This window comes from Rhineura floridana, chromosome 5, assembly GCF_030035675.1.
Source record: "Rhineura floridana isolate rRhiFlo1 chromosome 5, rRhiFlo1.hap2, whole genome shotgun sequence".
NCBI classification, from domain to species: Eukaryota; Metazoa; Chordata; class Lepidosauria; order Squamata; family Rhineuridae; genus Rhineura; species Rhineura floridana.
The window spans coordinates 78560237-78577844 of record NC_084484.1 but is presented as its reverse complement, the minus strand read 5'-3'; the positions used below and the strand labels follow the sequence as shown (position 1 = coordinate 78577844).

The window sequence follows — 17608 nt, the reverse complement described above, 5'->3', positions numbered from 1 at the left end:
GTTATTTAATATTCATGAGTCTCCACTAACATTGATCTTTATCATGAACCCTGTAATAATTGCCTGTTTACATTCCTCAGTACCTTTCCAACTCTGCTTTCTGTCAGTTACAATCAACACCTCATTCCCCCTGATGCTTTCTGTCTGTCAGTTACCTGTGCCTGGGAAGGAGAGTCTAATGGCAGGGGGGGAGGAGGCTAAACCCCACTGTCCTTGCACACAAGAGATTCCCACCACCCATCCTGCTCCTTAACTATTGATTTTATCTCCAATCACATCTTTCTTCTTTCCGTCCCCTGCCTCCATCTTCCCTTTTCTGGAAAGCCCAAAAGGAGCTGCCTTCCTTCTCTCCTGTCAAAAATGAGGCTGGTTTTGTGGGGAGTGTCTTGCTCTGGGGAAACCCCAAAGGATTTTGTGTACAAAGCACAGGGGAGTCACATGCAGTTCTGGGTTTTAAAAGGAATTGAGGTGGAGGGAGAAGAGGGGAGAAGGCATGGGAGAGTTGTTGGCGTGTGCGGTGATTTGCGTGTCCAGCGTGTTACTACTAAAGAGCAAGATGTCCAGAAATCCACAGACAAAGAACTTGGTTAAGAGTCTTTTACTTCAGACATTAAGGCTTACAGCATGCAAGCGGTTTCACTTTCCCCCACGACACCTCCTAACAAGAACCTCTCCACACTGAGACAAAACCCCCACAGAAGGCTGGCAGAACTTTCCCAGCCTTTATCTCCCTGGTTGCCTTGACAGCAGGTGCTGGCCTTGACAGGCCGTGCCAAGGCTCACTGCAAGGCCTTGCAAGCAGCTTAACCCCTGCTTTGCTCTTCCTTGCTTTCAGGCTTGATGGAAACACTAGTGACAGTCCTGCCTAAGGGTCAACAGACCTCACCTTTCCATCAAGACTGCACATCAATACATTTCAACTTTTACATTTCAGTTTCCAGTGATGTTTACGCTTCAGTTACATTGCATGATACATTACTCTGCAGTTGCATGTTTTATTTACATTTTACATTGGTTCCTTTAAACTTTATTCAAACTTTGGTTGTACACAGGTCAGATATAATGTTTCTGCATCCATTTCAGTTTCTTTGCACACACCCGGGCCGCTGACTATACCCACTGTGAATCTGTCAGGCGGCTTCCCAATGTTAGCCCTTTCAGAACGCCTCAAGGGAACTGGAGCTTCCACTGCACCATTACCAGCCGCACTTGTACCTGGCATGGCTTCAGGTGATGTCAGATCGTCAGCCTTTTTTTTCTTTGTTTTACATTTGCCCCAGGTCAGTTCATTTAAAGCATCTTTTAGTGGAATTTGTGTGTCTTCTGTTTTCACCCCTTGTGTAGGTGCATTGTCTGACCCATTGAGAATAACTGTCTGGTTCTGATCCCAAGGCTTGTCTGAGACTTTAATGCTCCTGCTCAGCACAACCTGCTGTGTCTTGGGAACCCACACCCTGTAATAAGCATTCTGAAAACCCAGCACAAATCCTTCCTGTGCTCTGGGAGCCAGTTTGCCACGTCTTTTCCCCTGTGGAATGTGAACCCAGCAACGTGCTCCGAACCTCTCAATGTGTTGCACCCTTGGCTTTTTGCCTGTGAGTTTTTCATAGGGAGACATTCCAAGTGCACTGTGTAACACCCTGTTGTGTATGTAATTCGCATACAAAATACACTCTCCCCAGAAAGAGTTTCCTAAGCTGGAATCCCCCAACATGGCTCTCAATGCTTCCTGAAGCACCCTGTTTTTTCTCTCCGCAATCCCGTTACTGTACGGAGAAAATGGAGCTGTGAAATTCTGCTCTATTCCTTTGTTTTCCAGGAATTCATGTAACGTTTTGCTTGTGAATTCCCCCCCTTGGTCTGAGTGGATGCGCCTCACAGTAATGTTATGCTGTGTTTCAATCTTCTTTATAAACAAACGTAGCTTCTGTTCTGCCTCATCCTTTTTCTTGAGCAAATAAACATGACAGAACCTTGTAAAGTCATCGACCACGACCATAAAATACTTTGCACCCCCTCGTGAACTCTGTATTGGCCCTGATAGATCAACATGTATTAGCTGGTAAGGAGCGGTTGTGGTGCTTTCCGCCTCCCTGTTTATGGGTGCAATTGTAGCCTTCGCTTCACGACAGGAATCACAATCCATCAGTTGCCCACAATCTGTCAGTTTCATGTTTTCACTATGTCTCGGGGTGTTTTTAATTGTGTCATAGTTAGCATGCCCCAGCCTTCTGTGCCACTCATGCACACAGCCTTTATGTGTCTGCGCCTCAGCACTCAACGCAGCACACCCTGCCTGATCGCTCTGTATAATGAACTGTGAATCTTTCAGGCTCCCTTGCATGCAGACCTCACCCCCTTTTTGTACAATACATTTGTCTTTTTCAAACACCACTGTAAACCCAATATTCACTAATTTCCTGACAGACAAAATATTATTGGCTAAGTCAGGGACATACAAAACATCAGTGAGAATGCCAATCTTACGTAATTTCACTGTTCCTCGTGCCATCACGGCTCTCCTGGAACCATCTGCTAATATCACAGAGTCCTGCACTGCTTTCAATGTGTGAAATAAACTGGGGTCTTTTAGGAGACAATGGGATGCTCCACTGTCACACACCCAATCCATCTCAATAGTTCGAGGCTTCTCTGCGCTGACAAAGTTCACACTCGATTGCCTCCAGCCTCCGTCTCTGTCTTTCTGCTTGACTGCACAGTTCCTCTGGATATGCCCACGCGCTCCACAAAAATAGCACGTTTTAAGACCCTGCTGCTCCTTGAAGCTTGCCTGCTTGCTTCTGACAGCGTCTCTCAGCTCAGTCTGTTTCTTCTCTTGTCGTCTCTGCCATTCCTGGTTAAGTTTTTCTTCAACAAAGTCCAAGTTTAAGCCTCCATCGGGCATCGCCTCCATGGATATCACAAGATTATTCCATGTCTCATCAAGGGAAGCCAACACCAAGTAGACTTTCTGAAGATTACTATGCTCCATCTCTCTGTCTTCCAATTCAGCAAATAGACGCCTGAATTCAGTGAGATGCTCAGCCATGGTGCATTCTTCCGTTAAACGCATCTGGTACAGCTTTCTTGCCAGACACAGTTTGGACCCCGCAGTCTGTTGCACATGAACATTCTGTAACACGTCCCACATCCCTTTCGCTGTGGTTTCGTCTCTGACATAGAGCAATTGAGAGTCAGAGAGTGCCAAAGTAATAAACGCCTGCGCCTTTTCATCTTTGCGCGTTCAAGCCGCAGGAGGAGCCGCCGGTGGGGTGGTGTCGATTACTTCAAATAAATCCTCTTTGATCAGGAAAGCTCTCATCCTCAGCTTCCAGCTGGCGTAATTAGTCCCTGTAAGCCTCTCCATCGGCATGCCTGCAGACATATTAACAGCCATCTCTGCTCACCTCTGCCAGGCACGATCAAGCAGCCTTCCGGAGCTCTGGCTCAGTCCTGAACAGCCTTTACTCTGTTGTAGAGTGCGCTGGATCTGGGCCCATAACCCTGTTGGCATGTGTGGTGATTTGCGTGTCCAGCGCATTACTACTAAAGAGCAAGACGTCCAGAAATCCACAGACAAAGAACTTGGTTAAGAGTCTTTTACTTCAGACATTAAGGCTTACAGCATGCAAGCGGTTTCACTTTCCCCCACGACACCTCCTAACAAGAACCTCTCCACACTGAGACAAAACCCCCACAGAAGGCTGGCAGAACTTTCCCAGCCTTTATCTCCCTGGTTGCCTTGACAGCAGGTGCTGGCCTTGACAGGCCGTGCCAAGGCTCACTGCAAGGCCTTGCAAGCAGCTTAACCCCTGCTTTGCTCTTCCTTGCTTTCAGGCTTGATGGAAACACTAGTGACAGTCCTGCCTAAGGGTCAACAAGAGTGTGGTTGGATGAAAAGCAGAAACCCGGGGAGAAGATGAGGGAAAATGTCCAGGGAATGCTGAAGAAATCCAGGTGGGCTGTTAAGTCCCAGCAGTGCAATCCTTCTGGTGAGGCATGTTCAGAAGCCTGACCTGTCAGCAGGGTGGACAAGAGGGAAAAGGCTCAGCAAGCCAGACAAAAGGAGGGGACCGTAGAGAACACCCTCTTCCTGAGTGGACGCCTTTGCCAACTGGAGACAGAGAGGCAGAAGCAGCAGCATGAGCAGCTGCTGGCTGTGTGCCATCGGGGAAATCCGTGTGTGTCTGTAAAAGAATCTGGTGCTACAGACTTTTCCTTTGGCAGCTGCAGTGGGAGCTGCTTGCAAGAGCCAGGAAGAAGGGAGTTGAGCTCAGGACTGAGTAGGGGAAATCTGTGTTTTTCCCACTTACCTCTCCCACATTAGATCTCTAGATGCCCCCTTTCCTCTGCCATCTCCTTTCTCACCATCAGTCTTTTTCCAGAGTGCTCCAAAAACTGATCTGCCTGTCTTTGCTTGTTAACATGAAATTGACCAGGAGAAGGGAGAGAGGCCAGCATGTGTGAAACTGATCAGCCTGTGTGTGCTTGTTATCTCACTCCCAGTGCTTTGTGTCAGCTGCATTCGGCAAGGAGGGGGAAAATGAGCAGTTGGCAGCAGTGATAGCAAGTGGCTGAATCGCAGGTAGCAGAGGTGCACGCCCCAGGCAGCACACCGGCTGGCCAGGGATCAGCAATGGAGGGAGGGGAAGGGGAGGGAGATGCTGAGTGGATGGGTGGCAGGTGGATGGAAGGATGGACAGGTTGGAGGAGAAGTGCACAGTAGCTGGATGGATGGACCAACAGATCGAAATAGGGAGTGTATATATATGTGTGTGTCTTTGCCTGCTAACAGATCGATAAATGCAGTGGGTACACTTCCGGGAAGGGTGACTTAGCCTGTGCCTGCTTTTGAGACGGGCTCCTGCCTCAAAAGAAGCTTATTCAGATATATCAGTCAGATTTTTTTTTTTTTTGACTGATTAAACTTCTCCCGGGTAGGGAGAAACGAAGAGATTAACCTCAAAGCCTATTTTTGTTGGGACGACCAGATCTCATTAATTTATGGGACGAGGTCCAGCCGACGAAGGTGGGACGGATTTTCAACAACAAGCTCTATCTGATAAAGCGAACGTTCATCTTATCTTCTAAGAGAGAACGCACTAACAGGCAAGCACCCTTCTTTCTATATTTTTCTTTTACTTGACTTAAATTGTTGCTGTTTAAAAGAGATTTGCCAGATTGATCGGTTTTTGACATCTCACTGGGGAGCCATAACTTCTCTCTGCTACTCACTAATTAATAGCTTATCTCTGTTTTTGTTGCAAAAAGCTGTCCTGGATTTGCATTCTAAAGATATACACAGAAGAGGGATTTCTATTCCAGATTTTTATTTTGAAGAATATTATATTGTCTGAGACTACTCTCTTTTTGGTCTATTTTATTTTGACGAATCTGTTTCCTGACGACCGCCATTAATTGTTTCGATCCTGGGAACTGCATTTTGTTTACTTAAGCATGGAGAGATAAGGCTGTCTGCTCTGTTTATACTGTGATGTCACCAAGTTTGGAGTATTAACCCAATTGTTGCTGAAATAAGAAGTGGTTTTCCTATATTTTTCTTTTAAAATGGCAATTAAGAAAGTGGCTGAGAAGCTGGAAATAACTATGTTTCAGAAAATAATGGATGAGATTGAGATAACGAAACAAAACCTGCGACAGGGTTGTAAGGAGCTGAAAGTTGAATTGAGTAAAATGAAGCAGGAGATTAAAGATATAGGGGTCCCTGTGAGAGAGGTGACCCTGGAAGGGGTCCCTGTGAGAGAGGAGACCCCGGAGATTGGAACAAACGTGGAACAGGAAAAAGATTTGGAGTCTATGGACTTTAGAAACAAAATCTATTGTTTGGAGACACAGGAGATTAAAGACATAGGGGTCCTTGTGAGAGAGGAGACCCTGGAGACTGGAACAGGGGTCCCTGTGAGAGAGGAGACCCTGGAGACTGGAACAGGGGTCCCTGTGAGAGAGGAGATCCCGGAGATTGGAACAAACGTGGAACAGGAACAAGATTTGGAGTCTATGGACTTTAGAAATAAAATCTATTGTTTGGAACTCAATGTTATCTCTGAAGAAATTAATGAAGATTCTAGAGATAAAGTTATCAATGGCATGGATAATCTTCTGGACTGGAATGATGTGATGGAGCCCAATATAGAGAAAATCTATGGAATTAACTGCAGCCATGTGACAATGGAAAAACTTTCAAGAGATGACCCAGTGTATTTTGAAAAAAAGAACAGAGATATGATTTTACAGCTGTATTTCAGCAACCTATTCAGAATGGATGGCAAGAAAATATTTGGGATAGAGGTAATTCCCATCAGACTCTTACTATATGACTATGGCTTTGACAGCAAGATTATTATGGAATACTGATAATGGAAGATTGGATACTGAAATTACTGGACTTAACAAGACTACTGAAGATGGAAGATGGAAAATGGAACTAATAGGGATAATAGAACAATGGCTACTGAAATTACTGAACCTAACAGATTCTGATGTGATGGATTAATTGAAATGTTTATTTTGACTATGGTTATGACAATAAGATTATCATAATTAGTAATGAGATGGATTAATCGATATGCTTATCTGGAAAAAAAAATTGATAGATATATTTCTTAAAGAATTGAAACCTCTCTTTGACTTTTTGTGGAAAGAATAAAGTAATGTTTATGAGATTTGATGATTAAGTAAGATAACTACTGGAGGAAAGTGATTTTATAATATGACTTAAGAGACAGGATTGTTATATATTATAGACTTATAACTGATTTGATCTTTGACAAATGGGAAGTCAATATTTTACTCTTTATTTTTTATTTTTGTTTTTTTTTTCTTTTTTTCTTTTTGTTTAACTATTTTTGATTTTGTTTTTTGTCTTTGAATGTTTTATGATTTTGTCTTGTATGTTTTATGAAAATCTGAATAAAAATTATTGAAAAAAAAAAAAAGATAAATGCAGTGGGTAGTGGGAAAATAATGAACACGGACTGTAACTGCCAGTGCCTGCCTGTTTGGTAGATTGTTTTCTGAAAGACACTGCCATGTAGATCTCATCCCTAGTTACAATCAACACCTCATTCCCCCTACAGCTTTCTGTGCTGTCAGTTACAATCAGCACCTCCTTGAAATTCTGTCAGTTACAAAACACCTCATTGACATCAGTGAAAGAAAATACACATTTCAAGAGCTCACAAAGTAGATCGATAAAAATATCACTCTATCAATGATTTCAAAGTGAAATTTCAAAAAAACTAATGGGGGGAAGAACAATTCAGAAACCAGGTGCAGAGAATTGCTACTTCAAAATTGTCTCTGCAAAGATATAAAATAGCAATAATAATTAATTCAATGGTAAATTGTATTACTGTGAAATCAGAGCCCATTGCTACTCTGTGCTTAGGCAGGCACCAACATTAATGATGTTTATGCGCCTATTGAAAACTTGCATCTCCAGGCCTTTTTCAGTGTTTAACTGTAGTAGGTAGGGTTTTTTACCTCTATCCTGGATTGTCAGCTGCATCTTTTTCTTTCTTTCTTATATTGATTTTAATGTGGATGTAATTTTAATATTTTTGTACACCACTTAAAAACAGCTGTGGTAGCGATATAGAAATGTTTATCTAAATGAAAGGGTCGCCATAAATCGTAGTCGACTTGAAGGCACATAACAACATCATCTAAATAAATCCAACATGCCACTGCTGTCCCCCTCTAGTGGGGATGACAGAAGTATCCCAGGTTTCACTGCCTCTGCACTTGCTGGGTGGTTAGAGCTTTTATGTCTAGACAGGTTGAGAAGCTAGTGCACCTCTGCTATTCTTTTCTTTAGTGGGCACCAGGACACCCCCAAGTGGGTATTGTCTTCCTCTCCTGTTGCTTAAGGCAGGAAAGAGTTAACACTCCAAAGGACTCTCACCTTAGCTCCTCCCACAGAGTGACAGTTTGTTTTCCTGCCTGGCTTGAGTTTTTGCCTTGCTCTTCAGTCTGGCTGGCTTATATCCTTACTTAGAATCCCAAATCTTTCTCTACTGTTGTTGATTTGTTGTGTCTGAATTCATTTCTGAGTGGTTTTTGTTTGAGTGTCATCTACAGTTTTTTCCAAATGAATTGTGTGTGTGAGTGAGTGACTGTTAAGTGTCTGTTGGTCAATTTATTATATCATGAAATTGATTGCCCTAAGCAGTTGATACCCTGAATTAATTACCTAGATAATTAGCTGAGGTGTTCAAATTAATTTCGTTTTATCTAGTGAATTCTGTGTATTGATTCAACTGTGGCAAAGGAGACTTTTCTGAATTGGAGGGGGACCTTCTAGCAGAAAAATGCCTAAGGAGCACTCAAAAAAATAAAACCAGTTCAGAAAGCAGCAACAGCGGTTGGTGCGGTAGTGCCTTCAGCCCGCTCAGAGAAAAAGATGTTGGTTAAAAACACAAGGATCAGAACAAAGTCTCTACAGAGCAGTCTAACATTAAAGTCATGGCACAAAGTGGCAGGAGCGATTGGTGCAGTAGCGCCTTCAGACAGTTTAGGCAAGATGACGGTTAAAAAGACAAGCCACGGCAGTGCGCATAAAGGAAGCTGCCATTTTGACCAACAGCAAACAGCCTCACAGTCGGTGCGTGGCCCATTCACTCTTGCTGTAGCTCAGAGAGAGGCCAGTAATCAGCAGCAAAGCGTTGTAAACCCTGCAAGCAATGTGGTAGCAGAGCAATCGGGGAGGGAAAATGCTGCCAAAACTAAAGAGAAAAATGAAAACACAGTTTTACCAACAACATTATTAGAGTGCAGAAGAGCAGCTTATGTGGGAGAGCAAGGCCAGCACTGGGTGGCAACAAAAGATGAGATGCTCTCTAAGGATGAAAGGGCTCCAGATCCTTTGGTCCTTTTCTGCTCAGATTCAGAGGAAGAGTGCACTGGGTTTAACACCCAGCAATCTGAACTTCCACAGACCTATTTAGATACAGTGCCATTGTTTAATGCTGCCACCTCTGGTCAGAAACAGCAGCAACAACATAAAGATTCAAGGCAGACAGTTAATTTGATCTCTCCTGCCATCTCCGGTTTCAATCAGGAAATTCAGCAAATGGAATCTTTCCATTTAAGTCCTGCTGTATTAAATCACATTAGAAGAGCCCTGATGGATGACATTTCTGCAGAACTAGCTGTATTTTGCCAGTCTCTTCAAGTAGCACCTGCACAAATGCAGCAAGTTACACAATCACACCCTATCAGGGATGACAAGTATCCTAGCTTTCACTGCCTCTGCACTTGCTGGGTGTTTGGAGCTTTTATGTCTAGACAGGTTGAGAAGCTAGTGCACCTAGATTTGTGCAGCTAGCTTTGTTTTGCCTTTCTGCTTGCACCTAGCAAGTGCAGAGCTCAAACAAATGACAGGCTTCTGGTCATCTTTGGGGCTAGGTATGGGCCAGGATCATCTGTGTTGGAAGGAAGACTTCAGCTCATTTTTTATATATTTATATTTAAAAAACACTCTAAATTGGAAAATACCAGAGCAGTGTACAGAAATAGAATATAAAACATAACACAGATCATAAAACAGTATTAAAATACAAAAAGAGCAAGAATTAAAAACTGCAAAAATAGACTAGCTTGGTAAGTCCTTGGAGAGAAAGTTTTCAACAAATGTAAAAAAATAACAAAGTTGGGGCCTGCTGCACTTCTAAAGGAAAAGAATTCCCAGAGAACTTACTTTCCAGATCCTGGTTAACCTCTCATCATAGCAAGGTGTGTTGTTGAGCACTGGTCATGAGGTCCTTGGGCATTATTACTTGCCAGGATAGTCACCCCCACCTCAGGCATGTTAGCAGCTGGTTTTGTGGAAGATTGAGCTTAACTACATTTTAATAGCTTTATCTAGTAGTGTGTTAGTATCCAAACAACTGATGAGTGATCCACTTCTGTACATGAATATACATGCCTTGATACTTCAGATCTTGGGGTTTTGAATCTGAATCGCTGAAAATTGACATTGTTACATTTGCTGGTCATGTAGAGATTAATCTTTTTGTTCAGATGTAGAGATGGTAATTTATCAAAATATCTTAGACTATAAAGGAATTCAAACGTTTTAGATCCTTGATGTCAGTGGGACAGAATTAAGCATATCGTACAAACTCATGATAAAAGGACAACTAAGAACAGTGGTTCAGGGACACAAGAGATCAAGTCTATAATAGATTATATTTTCCATACTATTATTTGAACTAAATAGTAAAATTGTAATCCATGACTTTTGCATACCTTTTTCTTTCACTTACAGATCTAAATGGAACCGAGGAATACATTCCAACTTTCCACCTCAAGAATTATTTTGTTTTCAAGTCTGTATCTTTAAGAAGACTGAAACTGCATAACATTTGTAGTTACAACAAACCAATATGTTGCCCAGTGTTTAAGTATTTATGTTTCTTTAAAAAAAAAGATAATGTTGGACTCTCAAAAGTTAAATATTACAACTATTTTTGTCTCTTTACCAATTAGATGTTTACATCTGTAAATACACGTCCTTAAACTCCCATGTTTCCTTCATCTTTTTTCATCACTAAACCTGTTTTGAGCTAATAAAAAAGCTTGCCCTATAATTATCATGAATTTTGATTAAATGTTCAGGTGTCCATTCTGCCAGTGCAGTGTCTCTTCCTAGTATCCCTTGAAGTCAGCTTGTAAGATTTTGATAATGGACAGGGAAGACATATTTAAAATTCATAATACCTGAATCTGCTTTTTAAGTTCTAGTTGCATGTTATTTTTATACTGGTTTTGATATTCCCTCTCTTTCACAGTTAAATTTGCCATAGTGCAGGGGAGAGAATAATTTTTGAAAACTGTGTATGCTCGAATAGCTGCTATTTGGCGGTGGTAATATGGAAGTTAAAACACTGGGTGGCACCAAATTTAAGTTATTCATTAAGTTGAATAACTTGCAATGTTATTTTGTAATTAAAATTTTTTTAAAGGTGGTTTTGACCCTTCAAAAATAAATGCTCAACATTTGTTATATATATATGGTTGGATCCAGAGTTCCCATGAACAGAACTCTATTCACAGGATGGCTTATGCAGATTCTGCCTTTCCTGTCATCCCTGAAATGCTGCTCCAGAGAGTTGGGGAATCTTTTGAAACAGTATAGGCAGTGGTGCTGCGGGCTGCAGGGGAAAGGGGAAGCTTCCACTGGATCTCAGTCCCTATGTGAATGGATCCAATCCATTTCAAATACTTTTACACTACAAAAAATCTTGGATTGAATCCAATGATGCATAAGCGGATTTCTGCATACTCAGTACGACTTCCCTCTCCTCTCCTCCCCTGCATGTCGCCCACAACTGCTCTGGAGAGTCCCCCAATGTTCTGGAGCAGATTGAGGATGCACAGGGATTGCTGTAGGTGTCAGGAGAGTTACTGGAAGTTCAATTGCCCATGCCAAAGTCTGTTGTGCAAACAGAACTGCAGTGTTGGATACAACCTATTATTTTTAAAGAACAAAGGTTTTAATTTTAAATTCCATCAGTTATGAGGTACAAGTGAATAAAGATTTTTATACTCTGAATTAGCATATATAAATGAGATGAATGTCAAGTTCTGAACATTTCTACCTGAAATTAACTAGCTGGAGAAACAAATTAAATGAGCATTTTCAGTTTGAGTGGGAGTGGTGCACCTAAAAAAGTTTAATAAAGACTAACTTAGTCCTATAAATATGTACAAGATCGAAATTAGTTTGGGTCTCCTTAGTGTTGCATATCTGTTTTAACCAAGGGTGATTAATTCCTGTTAATTGATTGAATACAACCGTTTTCATATGAAAAGTCAGCTCTTTATATTGCAGCTAAAGTTTCTTAACTGAGAAAGCAAGATCTTCAGAAGTGGAACTCCATTCAGTCACATTTGTGTCCAGCCACACACATAAAGTACTGTGGAGTTAGCCTCCATACATTGGGGTTTGAATCTGAAGGTCTGCTCAAAGTTACTGAAGTTCTTATATTACTTGCCTCATGAGTATTTGATATCAAATGAAGTAAACAGCTTGATGTTAATATGAATTTTATCCTTTGTAAATGAGGGAGGAAAGACGTAGGTTTTTTAAATTCACAAAACCTATATACTCTGTTGCGCACAGTGTATAGTATCTGTGGGATAAACTGGCTTTCTTGGTCTTAGACTTTGATAAGACAGCAATTTAGGTATGCTCTTTAACAACATGGAAGGAAGCATGTAATAAACATGAAAGAGTGGAAGTCTTGCCACTGGTAATGTTTCTAATAATGCTAAGATAAGAACCCTGCTGGATCAGGCCTATCCAGTCCAGCATCCTGTTTCCCACAGCAGCCAGTCAGATGCCTGTGGGAAGCCTGCAAGCAGGATGTAAGGAAAATAACCTTCCCTTGCTGTGACTGGTATTCAAAAGCATGGTGCCTCTTATCCTGAAGGAAATACATAATTATGCATAGAAGCCATTCATCTTCCATGCATTTGTCTAATCTCATTTTTAAGCCATCTAAGTTTGTGGTCATTGCAACATCTTGTGGAAGCAAGTTCCATCTTAATTATGCACTGTGTGACAAAATACTTCCTGTTGCCTATCTTGAATCTTCTACTATTCAGCTTCATTGGACCCCAAGTTCTAGTATGAGAGGAGAAAAAATGTATACCCACTTTCACCACACAATGCATAATTTTAAACACCTATCATGTCCCTCCTTGATTTTTCTTGGTTACACACGTATAACCTTTCCTCATAGCGTGGTTGCTCCAGTCTCTGGTTCATGTTGGCTGCCCTTTTCTGAACCTTATCAAACTGTACAATATTCTTTTGGGATGCACTGACTGGAACTGTACACAGTATTCCAAGTGCAGTTGCACCATAGATTTATATAAAGGCATGATACTGTCAGATTTATTTTTGATCATTTTTCATTTTCACATCTGTTGCACATTGGGTTGACATGATTCTAAGATCTCTTACCTGGTCAGTTCTGACACTGTTAGTGTATATGTGAAGTTCAGGGTTTTTTGCCTCAGTGTGCATAACCTTACATTTCCTTTCACTGAACCCCATTTGTCATTTTAGAGCTCACTTTTCCCAGTTTTGAGAGATCCTTTTGGAGCTCCTCTCATTCTCTTACTGTGTTTACAATGCTGAACAATTGGGTGCCATCAGTAAATGTGGCCTGCTCACCCCTGACTCTAGATTGTTAATGAACAAGTTAAAAAGCACAGGTTCCAATGCAAATCCTTGGGGGAATCCCAGTTCTTATATCCCGCCATTGTGAGAACTGTCCTATTTATATCTGCTTTATGCTTCCTGTTCTTTAATCAGTTACAGATTTATAAAAACACCTCTTATCCCATGACTGCTAAGCTTACTCAGGAGTACTTGGTGAGGGACTTGATCAAAACCTTTTTGAAAGTCTAAATACACAATGTTGACTGGATCACCTCTATATGGTTGCATGCACTCAAAACATTAGTGATTCAGGATTTAGCTTTGCAGAAGCCATGTTGAATCGTTTTCAGCAAGACACATTCTTCGATATGCTTGGTAATCTTATATTTAATGTGCTTTTCACCAATTTTTCCACACTAATTCACATGTAATTTCCTGGATCCTTTTGGATCTGTTTTTAAAAAAGTGTTAACATTTTCCTATCCCTGGGTATGTAGGCTAGTCTTGGGCACAAGTTAACATAGTTTTGTTAGATCAGCAATTTCATATTTGAGTTCTTTAAGGACTCTTGGGTGGATTCCATCGGGTCCTGGTGATTTGTTTATTTTTAATATGGCACTAAGGCCTACAACTTTGTATCTTGTTAGTGCCGTTTGTCTCAGTTTCTCTTAAACACATCAGTTCAGGCACAGGGATCTACTCTACATCTTTGCAGTGAAAGCAGATACAAAGGACTGATTTAGGTTCACTGCAATCTTTTTCCTTTTAGCACATCCCGGACACCTTTAGTCAGACAAAGGTCCAACTGCCTCCCTAGTCTCTTTTAATGTATTTATAAGAATGCTTTATTGTTGGTCTTAATGTTTTTAGCAATATGCTTCTTGTAAACTTTTTAAAATTCTTTTTTGTCTTCTTGCATTTCTTTTGCCAAAGTTTGTGTTCCTTTTTGTTGCTCTCATTTGGGCAAGACTTCCATTTTCTGGACGAAGTCCTCTTATTCTTCTTCTAATAAGTTTCTTGACTCTGCTTGTTAATCCTTTGGCATCCTCATGGCCTTGGTGGTACCTTTCCTGATCTTTTTGAAACATTTTAGCTGAGCTTCTATTATTGTGGCTTTGAACAACCCCCAAACTTTCTAGAAAGATTTCAACTTCTTGAGTTACCCTTTTTAATCAATCCCCTAATGTTTAAGAAGTGTCCTTCTGAAGTTAAATATTCATGTGTTAGATTTCCTAGGCATATTGTCCGCTTACATATATGTTCAACTTGATACTATTTTAGGAAGCAATGCAACTCACCCTTCTACCGGGCTGGGGTGAGTTGGATGCTGTGGATCCCTGGTGGTGCTGGGCTCTGCCGGCAGAAGCCTGCTGCTGCTGCGGTGACATGGCTCCATTAGGAGCCTCCTGGCACTGCTGGGGGTCTGCCGGGGATGGCCAGCCCAGCAGATGAAGGTCTGGCAGAAGCTGGCAGAAGGCCTGAAAATAGGGCATGCCGGAGGTGTGGGGAAGGAGCTGTGGGGGGGGACCCTTCTTGTGAGATCCTTCTTGCATTCAGACCACTCCCTGGGTCCCAATCCCCCTTTCACCTCCATCAGCCTTTTGGTTTTAAAAAAAATTAAAATCCCATTCAGGTCTACAACGAACGCTTACTCGTGGGGAAGCCTGTTGTACAGAGCCGGCACTTTCCGGCAGGCTTGTATACTCCCAACGGGCCGGTGTTCAGCCAGGGCAGCAACTCCTGAACAGGAGGAACTGTGGAGCTTTCTGCCGGCTCCTCCTCTGCTAGCCCCCCTTCTGCCGGCTGCCCGGCACTTACATTGCTCTCATAGTCTGTTTCCAACTGGTTCAACACTTGCATATCAGATCCTGGGTACCTCTTCAGATTAAGTTCAGGGTCACCTCTCCTTATAAATGATTCATCACAAACCAGCTGCTCCTAGTTCCTGTCAGCTGTCTCCCCAGGAAAGATAAAAGGAACAGTTTTTTTTAAAAAAAGCGTAACAAATATTAAACAGTACGTACAACAATGAGTTGGATAATTGGTATATCTCCGTCCTAATTTTGTTGACTGTTAACAGAAGCGCTACAAGATTTAATACTTGATATCCTGCTTTTTAAGCCATGGAGGTATTGGGGATTAGACACTGGAATTTCTATAATAGGGTTGGGGAACCAGTATTCCTCCAGATGTTGACCACAGGTTCATCACCCCTGCCCTACATGTTTGCTCCTGAGCTATATGGCCTCTTAAGTTCTGACTTCTGATTATAGCTGCGATTTATCTAGTATGAGGGCAATTTATAGACTTGGTTATCCAACCTTTCCTCCAAGGCTTTTAATTCAGGGCAGTATGTGAATTAACACATTTGATCAACACAGCAACATGAGATCGGTGGGTGGGACGAGTTTTCCTCTTTACAAGATGTAAAGTTTGTGCATGTGTTAACTTCTAACAGTAATTTGATTTTTAAGCGCATGAATATGAGATATTAACCTGTTTCCTTTATTTGTTGGAAAAAGGAAAAGTTGATGCCATGTAACAGTGCGCTATGCTGGTCATGTACAGTTGATAACTATGTACCGAAATCAAGTTGTTTATGGTGGCTTAATTAAAAAGATATGAAACCCTGTTAAATAGCAGTTTTGTCTGAAACTAGGTAACAATAGTGTATATTCCTTAGTGGCAATCCATATTGTCTACCATTGGATACGCAGTCCTTACAGCAGTGATATTTCTCCACGTGTAGCTTTTATAAAGTTTTTTCAAATGTGAGTTATCTCTTCTCATAAACAATCTAAAATGTAAAGCTCATGCATCTAGCTCCTACAATCTCTACTGGTGTGAAATAGGCAGGGATCATAGAAGTTGTTGTGGTTTAGGTTTGAGGAATACTGGAACACAATTTATGAGCTATTAATAAATTATTGTATGAATGAGAAAGAAGACCCAACTTAAATTACTAACTGGCTCTAACTCTGCTCTATGGTTGGGGGGGGGAAGGGATGGCACACTGCTGTATTTGGTATGAATTATTTACTTTTGGGTATGGCAAAACTTTAACTTTCCCTTTTTCCTGTTTCCCCTATTCAGTAACCACAATTCTCTTGTCAGTTGCCCATTTCTCCTCAGATCCTTTCCCCGTTAAACATCTTGGATACAGTGAGAGTAGATTAAGGTTTGGTTTTATCCTCTTTGCAGTTATGTAGAATGGTACTGACCCAGCTGCCACTCTCAGCCATTACCTTATATTTCTTCTGAATTGGTTCATTCTATCCGTTGTGATACAAATAAATATGTTCTATGAGGAGGATAAATTAATGAACTGCCCATAAATTGATTGATTGAAAATACAGATTGGGAAAAGAGTAGATGAATTTATAAGATGAGTGCAATTGTAGGTGGGAGTAGTTGAGGGAAATTTGTAAATTCACAATAGAATCATAGAAAGGGAAGGTCCAGGTGATTTAATACTTCTTTGGGATAGGCTCCTCTATCAAAGGAATACTGAAGGTGTAATTCAACCAAGTTGCCCCAAGTTGCTCAAGGACTTCCCTTGTGCAGCAGGACATCCTTCTCATTTCCCCCCTAAAAAAACCCTGCTTCAAAGGATTGGGGGGAAACCCTAGAACAGATTGGGGGGCACGCAGAGAGGAGAGGGAAATCTTATTGAACAGGCATAAGTCCTTGCATTAACAGGACGACTTTGTTGGTTCCAACTTTTATTTTTGTTTGGAGTCAGCTGTGTTACTCCTGTAGCTACTGTAGAGACTCCCTATGAAATGCTGGTAATCCATATGTTGAACAGCTCTACACATTACAATCGCTGCATGGAGAAGCTGCTATGTGGATGCTGTTTTAAGTTGTCTTTAGATATCTTGGGCTGTACCCAACATGAGTGGGAACAGACTTTGGTTCACACAGTGGGATTTGATCTTTCCTCCTACCTACAGGCCCTCAAAATTTGGGGGCTCAGGGGGGAAAGGTGAAGTTCCATTGTGCTGGTGGACTTACACTCATACAACATTGGATTCCATTACCTGGTTAAAATTGATAACCTCTTATAAGGAAATTCATCTTACCTATGAAACTAATCCAGCAAAGCATACAATCTAAGGGTAGAAACACACGCGCTGTTCAGCCGGTTCTAGTACGTCTCCACTTCTTTTCTGAAAATGGGGGCACATTATGCTAGTCAAACCCCACCCCTTCTTATTGCAAAACCTAGTGGGGTCAGCTTGAGTGCATTTTTTAAAAATTCAGCTTCAAAGAGATTTTGCAACTCACTGGCAGATCAACCCATTCCCCCTCTAGGTATGTCTAATGGAAATGCTTTGCTGTAGGAGAGTAGTGCGTTCACAGCCTAATGAATGTGCATTTTATCTTAGTATTAAGCATTTAGGTAACTGACTTTGT

General features: G+C 41.5%; 1 protein-coding gene across 2 annotated transcripts in view; it reads left to right on the top strand.

Annotated features, from left to right (window-relative positions):
- EIF1AX (eukaryotic translation initiation factor 1A X-linked) overlaps positions 1 to 11703 on the top strand; it is a 30531-nt gene extending 18828 nt beyond the window's left edge. For both annotated transcript variants that reach the window (XM_061627282.1, XM_061627281.1), the window contains one exon: positions 10289 to 11703. In XM_061627282.1, the coding sequence (XP_061483266.1) occupies positions 10289 to 10294 (6 nt within the window). In that variant the 3' untranslated portion in view covers positions 10295 to 11703. The remainder of the gene's footprint in view (positions 1 to 10288) is intronic.
- The last annotated feature ends 5905 nt before the right edge of the window (positions 11704 to 17608 follow it).